The sequence below is a fragment of the Syngnathus scovelli genome, chromosome 18 (genome assembly GCF_024217435.2).
Source record: "Syngnathus scovelli strain Florida chromosome 18, RoL_Ssco_1.2, whole genome shotgun sequence".
NCBI classification, from domain to species: domain Eukaryota; kingdom Metazoa; phylum Chordata; class Actinopteri; order Syngnathiformes; family Syngnathidae; genus Syngnathus; species Syngnathus scovelli.
The window spans coordinates 7,241,733-7,256,567 of NC_090864.1; the positions used below are offsets into that span (position 1 = coordinate 7,241,733).

The 14,835-nt window shown below is 48.9% G+C and overlaps 3 protein-coding genes across 5 annotated transcripts; 1 reads left to right on the forward strand and 2 right to left on the reverse strand.

Annotated features, from left to right (window-relative positions):
• Positions 1-34: 34 nt before the first annotated feature.
• On the reverse strand, positions 35-6,228 carry phex (phosphate regulating endopeptidase homolog, X-linked). Of its 2 annotated transcripts, XM_049749050.2 has the most exons (23): positions 5,977-6,228; positions 5,756-5,909; positions 4,479-4,535; positions 4,245-4,406; positions 4,097-4,180; positions 3,797-4,023; positions 3,510-3,578; positions 3,168-3,284; positions 3,005-3,088; positions 2,789-2,931; positions 2,623-2,716; positions 2,420-2,548; positions 2,251-2,352; positions 2,093-2,170; positions 1,924-2,027; positions 1,780-1,838; positions 1,652-1,706; positions 1,495-1,562; positions 1,294-1,424; positions 861-926; positions 696-800; positions 548-624; positions 35-405 (listed from the first exon to the last, which is right to left on the reverse strand). In XM_049749050.2, the coding sequence occupies exons 2-23, from the start codon at positions 5,889-5,891 to the stop codon at positions 303-305; spliced, it is 2,250 nt and encodes a 749-aa protein (XP_049605007.1). In that variant the 5' UTR covers positions 5,892-5,909; positions 5,977-6,228; the 3' UTR covers positions 35-302. The 2 variants fall into 2 exon arrangements, with proteins under 2 accessions (XP_049605007.1, XP_049605008.1); XM_049749051.1 differs by lacking the exon at positions 5,977-6,228 and having other exon boundaries at positions 5,756-5,966.
• A 930-nt stretch (positions 6,229-7,158) lies between these two features.
• Positions 7,159-10,773, reverse strand: mbtps2 (membrane-bound transcription factor peptidase, site 2). The gene is made up of 11 exons (XM_049749054.2): positions 10,515-10,773; positions 9,820-9,968; positions 9,615-9,753; positions 9,433-9,536; positions 9,220-9,347; positions 8,748-8,866; positions 8,500-8,680; positions 8,203-8,300; positions 7,935-8,136; positions 7,747-7,822; positions 7,159-7,647 (listed from the first exon to the last, which is right to left on the reverse strand). The coding sequence occupies exons 1-11, from the start codon at positions 10,587-10,589 to the stop codon at positions 7,425-7,427; spliced, it is 1,494 nt and encodes a 497-aa protein (XP_049605011.1). The 5' UTR covers positions 10,590-10,773; the 3' UTR covers positions 7,159-7,424.
• A 589-nt stretch (positions 10,774-11,362) lies between these two features.
• smpx (small muscle protein X-linked) lies at positions 11,363-14,747 on the forward strand. 2 transcript variants are annotated; one of them, XM_049749662.2, is made up of 6 exons: positions 11,547-11,697; positions 11,808-12,029; positions 12,861-12,909; positions 13,468-13,554; positions 13,639-13,800; positions 14,234-14,747. In XM_049749662.2, the coding sequence occupies exons 3-5, from the start codon at positions 12,874-12,876 to the stop codon at positions 13,792-13,794; spliced, it is 279 nt and encodes a 92-aa protein (XP_049605619.1). In that variant the 5' UTR covers positions 11,547-11,697; positions 11,808-12,029; positions 12,861-12,873; the 3' UTR covers positions 13,795-13,800; positions 14,234-14,747. The 2 variants fall into 2 exon arrangements, with proteins under 2 accessions (XP_049605620.1, XP_049605619.1); XM_049749663.1 differs by lacking the exons at positions 11,547-11,697; positions 11,808-12,029 and adding an exon at positions 11,363-11,464.
• The last annotated feature ends 88 nt before the right edge of the window (positions 14,748-14,835 follow it).

Genomic DNA, 14,835 nt, shown 5'->3' on the forward strand with positions numbered 1-14,835 from the left:
GCTGCTTCTGAGGTAACTATTTGCACAACCTATCTAAAATTACAAAATCACATTTATTTTGCTCATTGAAAAATAAATAAATAAAAATACAAATTTGATTTTATCCCCCAATGATTAGTCTCAGGTTAGTATCAAGTAAAATATAGGTAATGCAATTATACGATCGTACAGTAATGACTTCTAAAAGTATTTGGGTAATAATTTCGAATGAGTGATTATTTGACTGTCATTGATTTCTTCATTTTCATCATTCGTGCGATTTCAAATTTGCTTTTAACAGGAGTTTCACAAACAAAATAAGGTCACCACACTCGACAGGACTGCGCCCCTCTGTTCATTGTTGACGAGTCGGGGCAGTTGAAGGCCTTGCTGAATTCAGGAAAGTTACTCATCGCTCCGATCACCCTGGCACAGGGGGGAAAAAAAAATCAATTTACTTTGCATAGCGGGGAGGAGCTCAATTTAGCCTGGGCTGGAAGTGGAAAAGAAGGAAAGTCCAGGGTAGGTCTCCTTCTCCTCACCGCTGAACTCCCATTCATACGCTCACCTGTATTTTGGCGGACTATGCGCCCCACTTTGCACTTGGTCCCTGGCGGCCTCGGTTCTGAACGCGTTGCAGCGGACCTGCGGGCACATCATGAGTGGATCAGACCCCGCGCGGTGCCGATGCCCGCAGAGCAGGCACGCTTGCTTACGTGCGAGTAGCTCAGGAAGAAGAGCTGGTTATTGTCCAGTCCCACGCCGGGCAGAAGCGGCTCCTCCACACCTCCTCGGTTCTCGTCCACCCAGCGCCGGTACGCCTGAGGTGGAAAACAACAATCGGACCTGCCTCTGTGCCGCCTGCGCTAATGTGGTCGTACCTTGAAGGCTTGTCTCACTCCACCGTTGTCTGCGATGTTCTCCGCGAGCGTCCTCTTCCCACGGACCTGCAGACGCGACAGCCCTCACAGCACTTGCGATGCTAAATATTTTGCATTCTGTCTTAGCATTAAGCTGAACTTAGGCACTCTTAGGGCTTGTATGCTCCAGGTGAAGCTTAAACCTATTTCGGGTCACTCGTAAAATGTGTTTTGGCGTCCTCTAGTGGAATATTAGGGTATTACAAAAAAAGCGCAAACATTTCCAATGGCAAAGTAACGTCATTTAGAATCTGACGACTGAGAAGCATCAGTACAAAGCTCCCTCTGTTGCTGAGGGGGGGGGGGGGGGGGGGGGTTGCTGCTTCCCAACAACTTCTTTTGGAATTTTGTACATGATCTTCAGATGAGAACAACAAAAGAAGAAAGTGCTCACATTTAATCCCGCCTCCTCCCAGTAGTAGTCGTTGTACTGCTCCACCATGCACTGAGTCTTCTCCGTGAAGGCCGCCACCGATGAGTTGCTCCACCACTGATCCAGGTTGCCATCCTTGTCATATTTACGGCCTGGCCCGGCCGACGAGGAACAGAGAAAAGGCTCCGGTTAAATCGCCAGCTGGCTGGCCTGCGTACTTACCGTTGCTGTCGAAGCCGTGCGTCAGCTCGTGGCCGACAATCACGCCGATGGCGCCATAGCTCAAAGACCTGCAAGAGCGACAGAGGATGGTTTAGTCCGTCGATGTCATCTAGTGGCCAAAGTATGTCTGCTCAGAGACGTCTAGCGAGCGTGTCACCTGGGATAGTCCTTGCCCCAAAAGAAGGGCTTCTGAAGCTCGCCGGCAGGGAACCCTGAGGTGACATTTTTTTTAACACCAGAGATTGCTTGGCCAAGTAAAGTTTGGTGGACAAAACGAATCCTTACGGATCTGGTTGGTGGAGGAGCTGTAGAAGGCGTTAACGGTGGTTGGGTTCGTGAACCACCTGCAAGGCAAAACAAAGGCCCGGCAGCTCCGTCAAGCCTCCCGTTCCATTTGGCAAAACAACAGCTTCGTCTTTTACGGCTCACTCCGTGCGCGGGACTGTCTTTCGAAGCCAGGACACGTCGAACTGAGCGATGAACTTCAGCGTCTGCATCACGTTGCCGTAGTAGTCGTTCTCGTCAAAGTCCAACTGGAATTCGGCGCAATGGTTGTTTTCCGCAAAGCCGCGGCCGTAATGGGAGGCGGTGCACTGACCTCCTTCAAGTCCTGGTTGAGGTACGTGTCGTTGAGGATGAACTCGGGGTAGCCCACTTTGGCCAGGACGGCGTGCGCCTGAGGCACGACAAAGTGATTTCAAAGCATCGCCCAGAAGGAAGCAAAAAGAAATAAGGAAGCTCGTGCGGAGCGCTCACCTTTTCCACAGCTCTCGTCTTGGTTGCCTCATCCATCCAGTCGTTCTCTTTCTGCAGCATGTCGATGAACGCCCAGCGAACGCCGTCGATGAGCTCGTCCATCTGCCGAGAACGCGAGAAGCCTTCACTCAAACCGTCATCATGAGAGAGAGAAAGAGAAAATGCCTACCATGTGTTTCTTCTCCTCCTGGAAGTGGTTGTCGACAAAGAGGCGACCCGTGGCGTAGAGGAGCGAGTTCTCGACGTAGTTGACGCACTTGTCCCAACGCGGTGTCAGAGAAGTGGTTCCCGTGGTAACCTGCCAAACCAGGTCACAAGCATCAGCGCGAGCGGGATTCCTTGCGGTCTCGGCGCGATCAGAACGGCGCCGACCCTGGCGTAGTCCAGATATCGGTAGAGGAAGCGGCGGCTGAGGGTGGTCAGCTTGGAGAAAACCGCTCTCCACTGCACGTAGTTAGCCACCGTCCTGTGGAAAGAGAGAGACATTCATGAACCTCCTCAGTTGATGGACTCAACCATCAGGAAGGAAGATGTCTACCTTGGGTGGGTAACGTTGAGGAGGTCCACAAGGTCCCGCAAGTACTGCGGCGCCCGTACGATGACAGGTTCAGAGGAGGAGACCACGCGAGACGGGTCGCTGTCGGACTCCACCACAGACTTGACCAAGAACAACCAGTCCAGCTGAGGGAGGAGGAGCTCACAATTTAGCGAGAAGGTGGGCAAAATATGCTCGGACCAAATGAAATGAAGGTACCTGCGGTATCTGGCGTTGAAGTCGGGACAGCGTGTATCTGTTGTACATGTTCTCGCTAGTGCGGTTCTCGTAGGGAATGATCATCTGTGCCAGTGAGAGACAAAACAAAAGATGTCTACGTGTGTGTGTGCAGCTTCTGATATATTGCTCGAGTTTTGTTTACATGAGCGAGTTTGGTCTCAAAGTTTAGCACTTCCTCCATCTGGACCCGCGCCGCTTTCTGGGGAGCACCCAGCATCATGGCCGTGTCCACCATCAAGCTCAACAAGGCCGCGCGGTACTGCACACACACACAAACACACACAATGCATGATTTTTTTGTTACATAAATATATAAAAAGTCTACACACCCCTGTTCAAATGCCAGGTTTTTGTGATTCAAACAACAATGGCAAAACGTTTTCCACCATTGACCTCACATTTATAAATCAAGTTAAAAAAATCTGGGAATCGATTCAACCTCAAATAATTCAAAGAAAGTTCTTGTAAGGGCTTTTTAAGTCACCGTCTGTGCAGCGGAGGTGTTGGTGATGTAGTCCTCCCTCGACGGCAGACACAAGGAGGCTTGATCCAGCTGTGAGAAAAAAAAACATCTGGAGTTTGTTTTTATTTTCACTGGAGCGTAAAACAACAGCAAAAAAAAAAAAAAAAGCAGCTTCTTTGACAGTCCATCACAGTCCACATCACACACGTGAGTGCACTTGGTTGCTTTTAGCATCTGGGGGTGGCAAAAGTCCCACAATGCACCGGAGTAACACAAAGTCTAATTCGGTTTGACAAAAATGACTCCACCTTGATGATGTATTTGGAGGAGTTCTTGTCATCGGGGGAGACGAAGATCCGAATGAGGACGCTCTTGCTGTGCCGGTTCCTGACACGGGCCAGCGTCCGCAGGAGGTTCCAGTCTCGCTCGGACCAGCGGAAGTCGCCGCCGAGGCCCTCGCCTAAAACGGGCCAGCGGAAGTCGGGCTCCTGCAGCGTCCTCAGCATGGGCTGTGCGTCCAGCTCCTCCAGTAAACCTGGACAAAAGAGAAGCAAGTGTGAAATGCGTTGCTGACGATTTGGTTCGGCGTCATTTTGTGCGGCGCTCACTCTCGTTTATGCAGGAGCGGTAAAGGATCTTGGCCTTGGTCACCGCCTCTAACTCGCCGGCCTCAGTGGGAGCTTCCAGTAACTCTGGGAGACAACAACTTTGAACCTCAACATATTTTGGACCCCCCCTCCTCCTCATGCCGAGCACCTTTGAGCCGCAGGTCCACCTGCTGGCGAAGCAACTGGTAGATCCCGTACGTGGACGAGTCTTCAGGAATGGGATTATTCTCCAACCAGCCGCCGCAGGAGAACATGTAGAAATCCTCACAAGGGTCCACCGATTTATCCATTTTACTTAGAATGGCTCCAGCTAGAGATAAATCATTACATGAGACGAGGCCACGGAAAATGTAGAAGAAAAAAGAAAGGGTGTTGCTCTCACCTGCTTCGATGCACTCCGGAGTCAGACAGAACTGCTGCTGTTTGCTTCTTTGCGAAACTGAGGGCATAAAAGGTCATGATGGGGACGAGAGAAACTCAAGGCCGCGGGTGTCCTCGATGTTTCCCGGCTGGCCAGTGATTCAAAGGCCTGGGGGTAAGCTTGGCTTTCTTTGAGCCAGTCTTTGCAAAGAATGCTATCGCGTGTTTGCAAGCCCGTCAAGAATTCAAAGGACACAAAGGAGACACTGTGAACTTGCGCCTCAAGCTAGCGACGCCTCATTTTGACAGTACAATTTCCACGCTGCGTGAACCCGCACGAGCAAATTGCAAGAAGCAAAAAACGGAACACTCGGCATTCTTGTGTGCGGCGGAGGAGTCGAGGCTTGGCTTTGGAGTGGGCTTGCGTAATTACACTTTGGCGCCGCCACAAGAGGGCGTGACGCGCGCGTGCACTCGAGCGCAACGCTCCAAATCTTGCTAAATATACCAAACAAGCAAAACTGTTTGGGATGATGTGAGTGTTGCCCTAGCCGCGAGTTTGAATGTCATGGCCGTGTTGAAAAACCGCAACTTCCCCAAGGTGACCCGCAGCAGTTCTGTTCTTTGTTGGGTAAAATTAGACATTTGGTTCTTGCCCCCAAAAAGGCATCATGTTGTTTAACATGCGGCAGCCCGGATGTCCAAATAGGGCCAATTTTGGGCTGGTGCTAGTATATGAAGGCAAAATGAGGTCAAAGGGCAACTCGAAGGATGCGGCCTTTGGGAACTCAAGCAAAATGGCTGCTTTTAGACATTTCCTGCTGAAAAAAAGTTTTCATTTGTTTTAGAGTCGATTTGTTAGTATTGTTTGGAGAAAATGGGTTAATAAATAAAAGTTCACTCAGTATAGCAACAAAAACAAAGAAATAGTTTTGTTTTCAAGATGAAATTTTGCTTCTTCAAGCTTCTTTTTTTATTTTGTCAATCTTTGTTTTAGGTGTTAAGCAGCCTTTTTTGGGTTTGTTTTTTTTCAAGGCAGTTGAAGGCTTGAAAACATCCCAGAAGCCAAATTGCAGTCTTTGCGTGTTTCGGCTGTCCCAAAGGGCCTCCCGGGCTGAGTGAGTTTGGGAGAGGCCGGAGCGCAGCGCAGCGTATGCTGAAACCTTAGAGCAACCAGAAATAGACCTACGCCAGCCGGGACCTCACTTGGGCTCCCCATGTGCACTCCGCAAATGATTATGCACCGTGAGGGAGTGTGTGTGTGTGTGTGTGTGTGTGTGTGTGTGTGTAGGGACTCACCCACGATGAGCGCAAGCAGCAGAATCCCACAGAGACAAGCGCACACAATCAAGGCAATCCTGTAGCGCCGGCTGTTGCCCCGCAAGGGTTTGCCCCCCGCGCTGCCCCCACCGCCGCTCAAACGCTCCGCTTCCATCGTTTCCAAGCTCGCACCCTAATCGGAGAAAGAGGCCGGAAATATCAGGATGAGGTGGAACTTAACGGTGAGAGATTGCACTTACCTTCTGGTCTCTCTACAGCTCCTCCAACTTCTGATGGGCTCTTCAAGCAGCCCGCCCCTCCTGCCGTCACTCCACCCTCCCGGTGTGTGTATGCGTGTCAGCTGATGATCGCCTCCAGCAGACTTCCAGCAGCAGATGTACGTCTTACAGTGACGCAAAAGATGCTCAGCAGTCTTTTTTTATTTTAGAGAAGCGTGCCTTTTTCCAACTACTCACACTACATAAATTATGGTATTTATTTTGTAATATTTTTATATTTTTCTCAAATATATTTATAACATCTTCATCTGTGATTTTTGTATTTTCCCCATTTTTGTACATTTTATTTTTTTATATTAAAAGTGTTTTGTCTTTATTCATACCGTCGTACACGGCCGCACGGCGTCCGTCGAATCCCGCGACACAAAGGTTTCCATGATTGGACGCCCGGCCGGGCCCGGCCCAGCCCAGCCCAACGCAGCCATCTGCTCATCCCGCCGCAGGGAAGAACCGTTTCCACACGTGCTCATTAGGGTTTGGGGCGCGGGCCGCAGTGTCCTTTTATAGACTTCCTGCGGAGAAAAAACAAGCAGTGGTCGTCAATCATGAGCGTGCGGCTCTCTCGATGTTGCTTATCGAGATCACGCGATAAGAAGGAGAGCTTGATGAAAGGCCGCTCGCAACAAAAGCCAAATGAGAGCTCATGCAGGATTAGTTTTTTGTTTTATTAAATATCTTATCTTTGCTAAACATTCTTCTTCGATGACCAAACAATTGGGAGCTGACCCGTTTGTTTTTATTTAAGCAGTAATTCAGTCTATTTATTTGGTTCAAAATTTTTTAAATATTCAACAAGGCCATGAGAAAGCACATGGAGAGTTGCAAAACAACCAAACGAGCGCGTTGAAACGCTTTGGGTGCCAACCTTGGGATTTGCGAAACTCCATCAACACCTCGTTAGTCTTCCTGGCCGCCTCCTCCTCTCCACTTTGGCTAAACAATCGGCAGACTGCTGTTAGTGCGAAATGAGCGAAAACACACACTTGGAAAATGCACGGACTGGGATGGATGGGTGGACCTTCGAATCTTATCCCAACACAAACAGTGGCATCCTTCGGCGTTGGCGAGCGAGCATTTTTTAAGGCTGTCAACGGGAGGCCGGGCTACGCAGAAGCGACACCACAAAATCAACAAGTCTCAGCATTTGTCATCCCTTTGGCATCACGACAGCCGGCAGCACTTTATTGAAAGATTTGAAGACGGAGACACACTCGGACGGGCGCACACTTCCGTATTATACATGTAAAATGTTTCTGATCTGGATCCAACCAAGAGGAAAAGAAATAAAAAAATAAAAAAATGTCACTGAACAGCCACGATGGACCTCCTCGGTTCCAGTAAAAAAAAAAGAGTTTCAAAGGCAAACCCGGGGGAGAGGGCATCACGTGCTCCCTTCCCCGGTTTTGGACTTATCGCGCCGTCACCATCCACAGGCCCAGCGCCACGTTGGCGGCCAGCAGGGCGCTGCCGGCCAGCAGCAGGAAGAAGCCCAATAGTTCGCGCTTGCGTCGGTCCGGCACGGCGCCAGCCAGCGTCGCCTCCAGCAAGGCGTTCAGCATCCACTGGCCGTCCAGAGCAAAGCACGGCACCGAGTTTACGACCGCCAAGGCGCCTGACAGGGAAAACACGTACCTGGGAGGCGGGGCCATAAGGAATGCACAACTCTAAAATATTTTTCAGTACTTGCCTCTCGCTTTGGCGAAATCAAAAGGTCCACAGGAAAAAGGATACTTGCAGAATGTCTCCAAAAAGATGGGTAGGTCCAAGTGGAGGAAACCAAATCGGGGCACAAAGTTGGTCAGACTCACTGTGAAAGGGGGGCGGGGGGGTGGATCAATGTCATACGTTTGGTGCTCATTTCAGGGAACGGCTGCGCTGAAGCCCTTCTGAGCATCTAAACAAGGACGGAGTCTTCGTACCGGCGTGCTGGAGATGCGGAGGGTACCCCACGAAGAGCATGGGAGCAGCGGGGGGGTGCGCCACCCGGATGAAGCGGGTCTGGTTCTGCAGGGAGGGCGTAACGCAGACGCCGCCGCCCAGGCCGGTGTGAGCGTCGCAGTCACGGTCGCTGTGGCACACCCGTGTGCCCGTCACCATTTTGCGCACCGGCATGCAGGCGTACTGCGGGAGGAAAAATATATCACCGTGTCAAAGCCGAGAAACTCGCCAATTCACTCAAGTCTTCACCTCTCTCTCAGCAGCGGGCCCTTTCATGTAAGAGAAGCAAAGGTCCGTCAGGCTGTTGTTGCTGCAGCAGTCCAACGTCCCGTCCAGCCGCTTGAACGCTTTTGGCGAGAAAACAAAACCCATTACAATTCCAGCAGGTTCCTTCACGGCATGACGACTTCAATCTGCTCTTCAATCTCGCACAGAAAAAGTGAGACAAATGCTTCTTTTAAATTAGAGACTGTGTGAAGGAATTGTAAAATTCAACAGGGCCTGCCAGAGGGTTGAAACAATTTGCCGTGACGAGCCCGTACCAACCTCGTCCGTGGGCCCAGCTGGGCCGCAGGCCGGCAGTCGGCACGCAGTAGCCCGTCTGCGGCGTGCGGGCGAGCCGAGACAGGCAGCTGTTCCAGTCATCCATCCCCGTGACGTCACACTCCTCCAGGCCCGTCACGATGTCCCCCGCCGAGAGGCCCCGGGGCCCTTCGGCCGCCGAGCCCTGACGCGCACCCACACCGACATTGTCAGATTTACCGCTTTGGACTCTCGGGAATATTTGCACCCACCTGCGCCACCTGAGTGACCAGCGCCCCGCCGCCGCTGGAGTACAACGGGAACAGGAAGAGCGGCAAGAGGAAGAGCAATGCCAGGGCCACTATGCACAACACAAAATTATGCCACACTCCTGAGGAGAAGACACACAAAAGATGTTTAGGAAAGCAAAGCAGAGCTTGACAACAATAATTAAATTACGTTTTCAATAATATTGTCATAATCATATTTAATCATCATATTTAATCAAAGATGCTGACTCAAAACATAAAATATTGAGTTTACTATTTTTTGCTTCTTATAAAAACTGTTTCATAAAATAAATGAGTAGAAAAACATTATGACTAAATTAATACAAATGTGAATTTTATTATTTCATTGCATAAATAAAAATGACCAACTAGAATGTCGAAACAATGCAGTATGTCAATGGCCACTCTTTGCTGCCCTCCGCAGGCTTCAATGAGAAAGAACAATTTTGCTCACCGGCACAGAAGATGCGCAGCTGCTGGGCGGGCGACACTATGTTGAGGTGTGTCGTGAAGAGGTCCACGAAGGCGCCGGGATACACCACGAACACAAACACGCCAAAACCGTTGACGCGCACCTGCTCCCTGCGGGCACACGGTTTGAGTTTTGTTTGCTCAACTTGCTTTGACTTTGGCTAACTGTGTATGGTTGGCGTGGCAACAGACGTACCTCAATGCCGCCACAGCGTGGCCCAGCTCGTGTATGATGCCGCTGAGCAACAGCGCGAGGAAGAAGTACGCCAGGTGACTCGTGGGTAGGTTGACACCAGGAACCTGAAGAACATCATTTTGTCTTCAAGTAAAACTCATTTAGTGATGATTTGCTCCAATTTCTCTTCCCAGGACACGTACCACCACCTGCAGGGCCTGCTGGGCTCCCATGCGCGGATTGTCTGAGGTCATCTGAGCAAGGGTCCCCTGCAGCGTCTTCACCAGCAGCACCGCCGACGCCAACATGGCCGCCACACCGAACACCAGACCGCTGTTGAACCTGGAGAACCACAAAGTCGCGCTCTTCACAAAATGCAGCTCACCCCAACGAGAACACGTCACTCACCAGACGTAGAGCGCTCGCGGATGAATGCGCGCACAGTACGCAAACAGTCGGTTGAAAATGGTCGTCTGCCATCTGATGTGGAACGGGGACAGGGTCAACCCTCGCCTGGCCAGCCACGACTCGTAGCTGATCCGATGAGTCGGCGACGACTGCGAAACAATGTCACTTTTCACCACAAGCATTTCTGCTGTGTCGATGCATGTTATCAACAGATCGAATGAGCTTTTGTCTCAATTCAATAAGACAAAATTGTAGCTTTTGGTAACGTTAATTATTGTCAGTAAATTTTTCAGGTTTCTACACTTGTGTTATTTTTTTCTGATGACTTTTCCTTGCTACATTAGAAAACAGCCTCACTATTTTGTTTTCTACCGCCACCAAATAAAAATGACCTCAAAATGGGTATTGACACTGCAGTAATGTGCCCTAATTTTGCCTATTTGTACTTTCTAAGAAAATGAGTAGAACCAGTGATTTGTCTCGAGTCTTCTTTTAACACAAGTTTATGTACTCATTCACTGCCATTGACGACTATGGACGTCAAACATCCATTTTAATTGGGCTGGCACTGAATGAGTTAATTACCGGCGTTGAATACTTATGGTGTGTTCTAAGCCCGTTTGCCTGTTGTGGTTTTTAGTTTTAATTTAGAGCACGTTTGTTGTGTTTTTGTTTTGTTTTGTTTTGTTTCTTACGCGGAGCAGCGTGTCCGCTAGGTACACGGTGCACCAGCCGGCCAGGACGCACACCAGCAGGGGCACGGGGATCATGGTGCGTCCGCAGCTCCGTCACACAATCAACCGCACTGCACCGCCTCCATGGCTGTCTTGCAACCGCCGCGCGTCCGTCCAGCTAGATGAAAAGACAAAAGCTCCTCAAGTCCTCCATTGTCAGTCTGCTTTATTAACACACAGTTCCGGGTTGCGGCTTTCCTTTACTTCTTCGTTTAGGGTAAGTGCAGGTAAACAGTTCGCTACTGCCACTTAGAGTCGAGTGGCGGAACTGCGCCCATAAGTGGCGCTGAAACCAAATCAATATTTCGTTTTTTTTTTTGTCATATCCATCCATCCATTTTGAACCGCTTTATCCTCGCGAGGGTTGCGGACGTGCTGGAGTGTATCCCAGACAGCACTTTCAAGACACATCTGAAAACTGTGCCAATATTTTTTTTAGTCATTGATTATATCAATAAATAAGTACAACAGTGTGGTGCAATATATAGTTTAGAGATGATTTGTTTAAAATATGCAAAATGGATTTGCATCATTATTTTTATCATTCAAGCCATCTAATTTCTGTGCCATCAACCCAACGATTTTGTTTTATTGATTAAGTCATTTTTTTACTCTGTCCATTTAAATTGATATTACTTATTAAACTCATAAACAATATGAACTAATCGCAAAAGTTAAATACATTTGTAATTCCAAAATGATTGATAAATTCATTCCAAATAATAACAATAAAAATTGAATCCCTGATGGAGCACAAAGGTGCTTTAAAAAAGTCACTGTTCTGCATCTGCATGTTCTGTTTTGACTCTGCAACAGGAGGAGGAGCCAAGCCTCTCTCCCACCCAGTGAGAAGAGGCTGAAACGGGTCAGGTAGCCGAGGAGGACCTCATAGGGAGCATAGCAGCGAGGAGGTAAGAGGGCACACACGTCATTCACGCACCTTTTCTTATGCCACCGGTATGGATGGCCGTACTTAGCAAGTGTGTGTGTGTCTGTGTGTTTGTGTGTGAGCTGATACGCAAGTGTGTGTCTGTCCAGAACTAGGCCGGTGCCATTTTAAGATTAAGAGCATCCTAGCAATGGGATCCGAGCTGAAATCATCATGTTTCCCAATGAACTCTGGTTTTGCTCCTTCACCAGAACGGTTTGCCCTAACTTCAAAAACATCAGAGTGCCACGCTTGAACTATTTGTCGTTGTGTGTGACACCATGTGTGTGTGTGTGTCTGTGTGTGTGTGTGCGGATGGAAGGCAGGTCCCTTCTGTGTATCACTCGTCTATTTATAGTGAGAACAAATCCCAGATATGAGAGGAATCCTGCCGCCACTTAGGAGAGAAGAGAGAGAGAGAGAGAGAGAGAGAGAGAGAGAGAGAGAGAGAGAGAGAGAGAGAGAGAGAAAGAAGGAAAGAGATGGAAAGTTAAGTGTGTATCAAGTCAGCCTCGCTTCAGTCAATGCAACTTTTGTGTCGCCAGAAGGTACGTTGCGTTTCGTTTGGGTCTTGCCGTTTGGCACAACAAATATTTGAAGGTTTTCAGGGGGGTTATTTCATATCGGCAGGCCGTCGGCTGCCAACCTCACATGAATGTTGCATGTGTGCGTGTGTGTGTGCGTGCGTGTGTGTTTGTTTGTGATACGGGATGGACAGCAAAGTGTGTATTGAGTGTGTATTGTTGTCGCACAAGCAAAGTGACGTGTAGACTCTCATGTAAACTAGATACTAAAAAAGCATGCATGCCCGAGGTGCAAAGAATTCACAATGATTCGAAAAGCACTCTGTGAGCAAAAGTATTGGGACACCCACAGGAAATGATACTAAAGAGTTGCTCGCCCTTTTGCAGCTGCAACAGCTTTCATTCTTCTGGGAAGACTTTCTACTCACTTTTGGAAGCGTGGGTGTGTGAGTGTGTGTGTGCATGCGTGTGTGTGTGTCTTCCACATCAAATCCATCCTTTTTTGGCCCTTACTTTGTGTACTGGGAAAAGAAAAGGAAAATTGTCAAACAGTTCCCACAAAGCTGAAAGATTGTCCAAAGTGTATTCTTGACAAAAAATACTATTCAAGGCTAAATTTGGGCTGTGGTGGAATTTCTTCTTGATAAATTGATTGTCTGAGTCTATATGCTGCATTGAGCATTTCATTGTCCTCTCATCAATGATGCACGCGTCGGTTCCTCGCGAGCCGCCGCTCCGCTCGAGCGTCGCTAGGCAACCGAAATGCTATCCCGGGACGGAGAAAGCCCAGAGAACGTGACACACGGTGTCGCATATCCACGCCTAATGTTTGTAATCTCTTTCTCCTACCTTCAGGTCAGAGGAGACTATGTCTAAACCTTCGTCCAACGTCAAGGCCCTGCAGGTAACAAATACTTGTGCCTGGATGAGCCCCAAATGTTCAGCGCAGTAAAAAGAGTCCATTTGTGTGCGTTTAAGTCTTTATTGGTGAAGGCAAGTGCGCATGAATTGCAAAGGGGCTTTGGGACTTTAAGTGAGGCGGAGCGCCGACGCATCATCAACTATGCAGAGATAGAATATTTGCTTGGATGCGTTGGGATGCTTTGTCGTAGCCCGCTTGTGCTCCTTTGCTCATCTAACCATGAGTCGGCAAAACTTTCCCCCCCTTCCGTCATTTGAGTTGTGCAGAAGAAGAGCATCGCAGCCAGAACGCAAAAGTACAATAAACACAAAGAGCATTTTTCTTCTCCTTTTTAAAAACAAAGCGGTCCTCTGCTAGTCTTTGGTTTCACCCAGCGGAATGTTAGGCGGTGATTGTAAACAGCACGCGGCATTTATTGAAGCAAACATGCGGCGGATGGACTCCTCCGCTCCATCCAACGCAAACTCGGACAAAAAAATCTGGAGGATTGGGCGTCAAGGCTCGAGGTTATTTTATTGGCTCGTTCTTGACGTCCGTCAGGCTAATCTGAACATCCCGATGGGAGCTCTGCGTCCGGGGGCGGGACATCCTGTGAGGAGGAGAGAGGAGACGGGAGACACGTGCCAGGTAAGACATTGTGTTCGGGGAACAGATCTTCGCTGAGTTCAGTGTGGTGCAAATGTTCTGATCTTCGGTTTTGATCTCCCCCAGGCCAGCTCGCCGACGGAGCAGCCAAGCGATGCCGCGCACCCGCCGCAAGAAGAAAAAAAGACTTTGCCCGGCGCCGTCAAACTGCCCGGCCCGGCCTTTAACCTCTCGGAGCTGAAGAACGTCAAGAGCGAATTACGCGGGGTCGGCAAGGAATAGCACGAGGTGAACACATTTCTGCAAAAAAAAAAAAGATCCAGTTTGGCTTGTGAATCCAAAATCCACTTTTGCCAACGCCGTCGATCAAAAAGTGTTCACAAAAATGTTTTTGCGTTTCAAATATTTTCATTTTTGTGCAACACGTTTCCGCGTGGTGCAGCATGTGAGCGTTTTCACTGAAAGCTAAAAAGGGTCGACGATATGCGGGGACATTGAGCTCCGCACGGCGGCGGTGTCGCTCGGCTCACCAGCTTGACGCGTAGGCAGCCCGGCTGAGTCAGGCGCTATTTATAGCTCATCAAAGTGAGCGTGTCACAGTCAAGTGTGTGTTTTGGACCTTCTGCTGCAACTAAATAAGGTCAGGCCAAGCATGAGAAGAGCTCGGCGGAGACATCAGCGCGTGAAATGTCTGATGATTGTTTTTTTCTGTTCATTCAAGCCAGCGTCCAGGCGGTGAGGGAGGACCATTCATCCATTTGCTGGTTACCACGGCGATGCTCCGAAACCCCAATCTTGGACAAAGTTTCGGTCGAGGGTCACCCAACCAAAATCCGGCGCTCCAAACACAAACTCTGAGCGTGTTCACCTCATTCGAGTCTTTGGGCCGATCATGATCAATCGCAAGGACAATTTTTTCTTCCGTTCTTTTGAAGAGCATTCGACTTTTTCGCTCTAAATGGCTTTTTCGTGCTCAACTTTTGTGCTATTTTTGTGTCTTTATCAATAAATCATTTTGGTTGAATAGCAATCAAAATGAAGTCGGGGCTTGGGCTTGAGTCAGCAAAAATATTGCAACTGACTTGTATGCTCTCTTAGCTTCAACCGTTTGGCCGTTTTCATGAAGTGGCTTTTATTTTGTTTTCAATTCACTTTGTATTAATGCGATGTTAGTTTTTAATAGTTTTGAGAAAATCGTAAGTCACTGTATTGCTTCATCAATCGTTTTTAAGTGAGTTCTTGTATTCCATCTCCTTTATGGTGTCGCGAACTGTCGTGTTTACTGTTTCTTCAAGGGGATGGCTTTAAGCTCCTCCTAAAGCT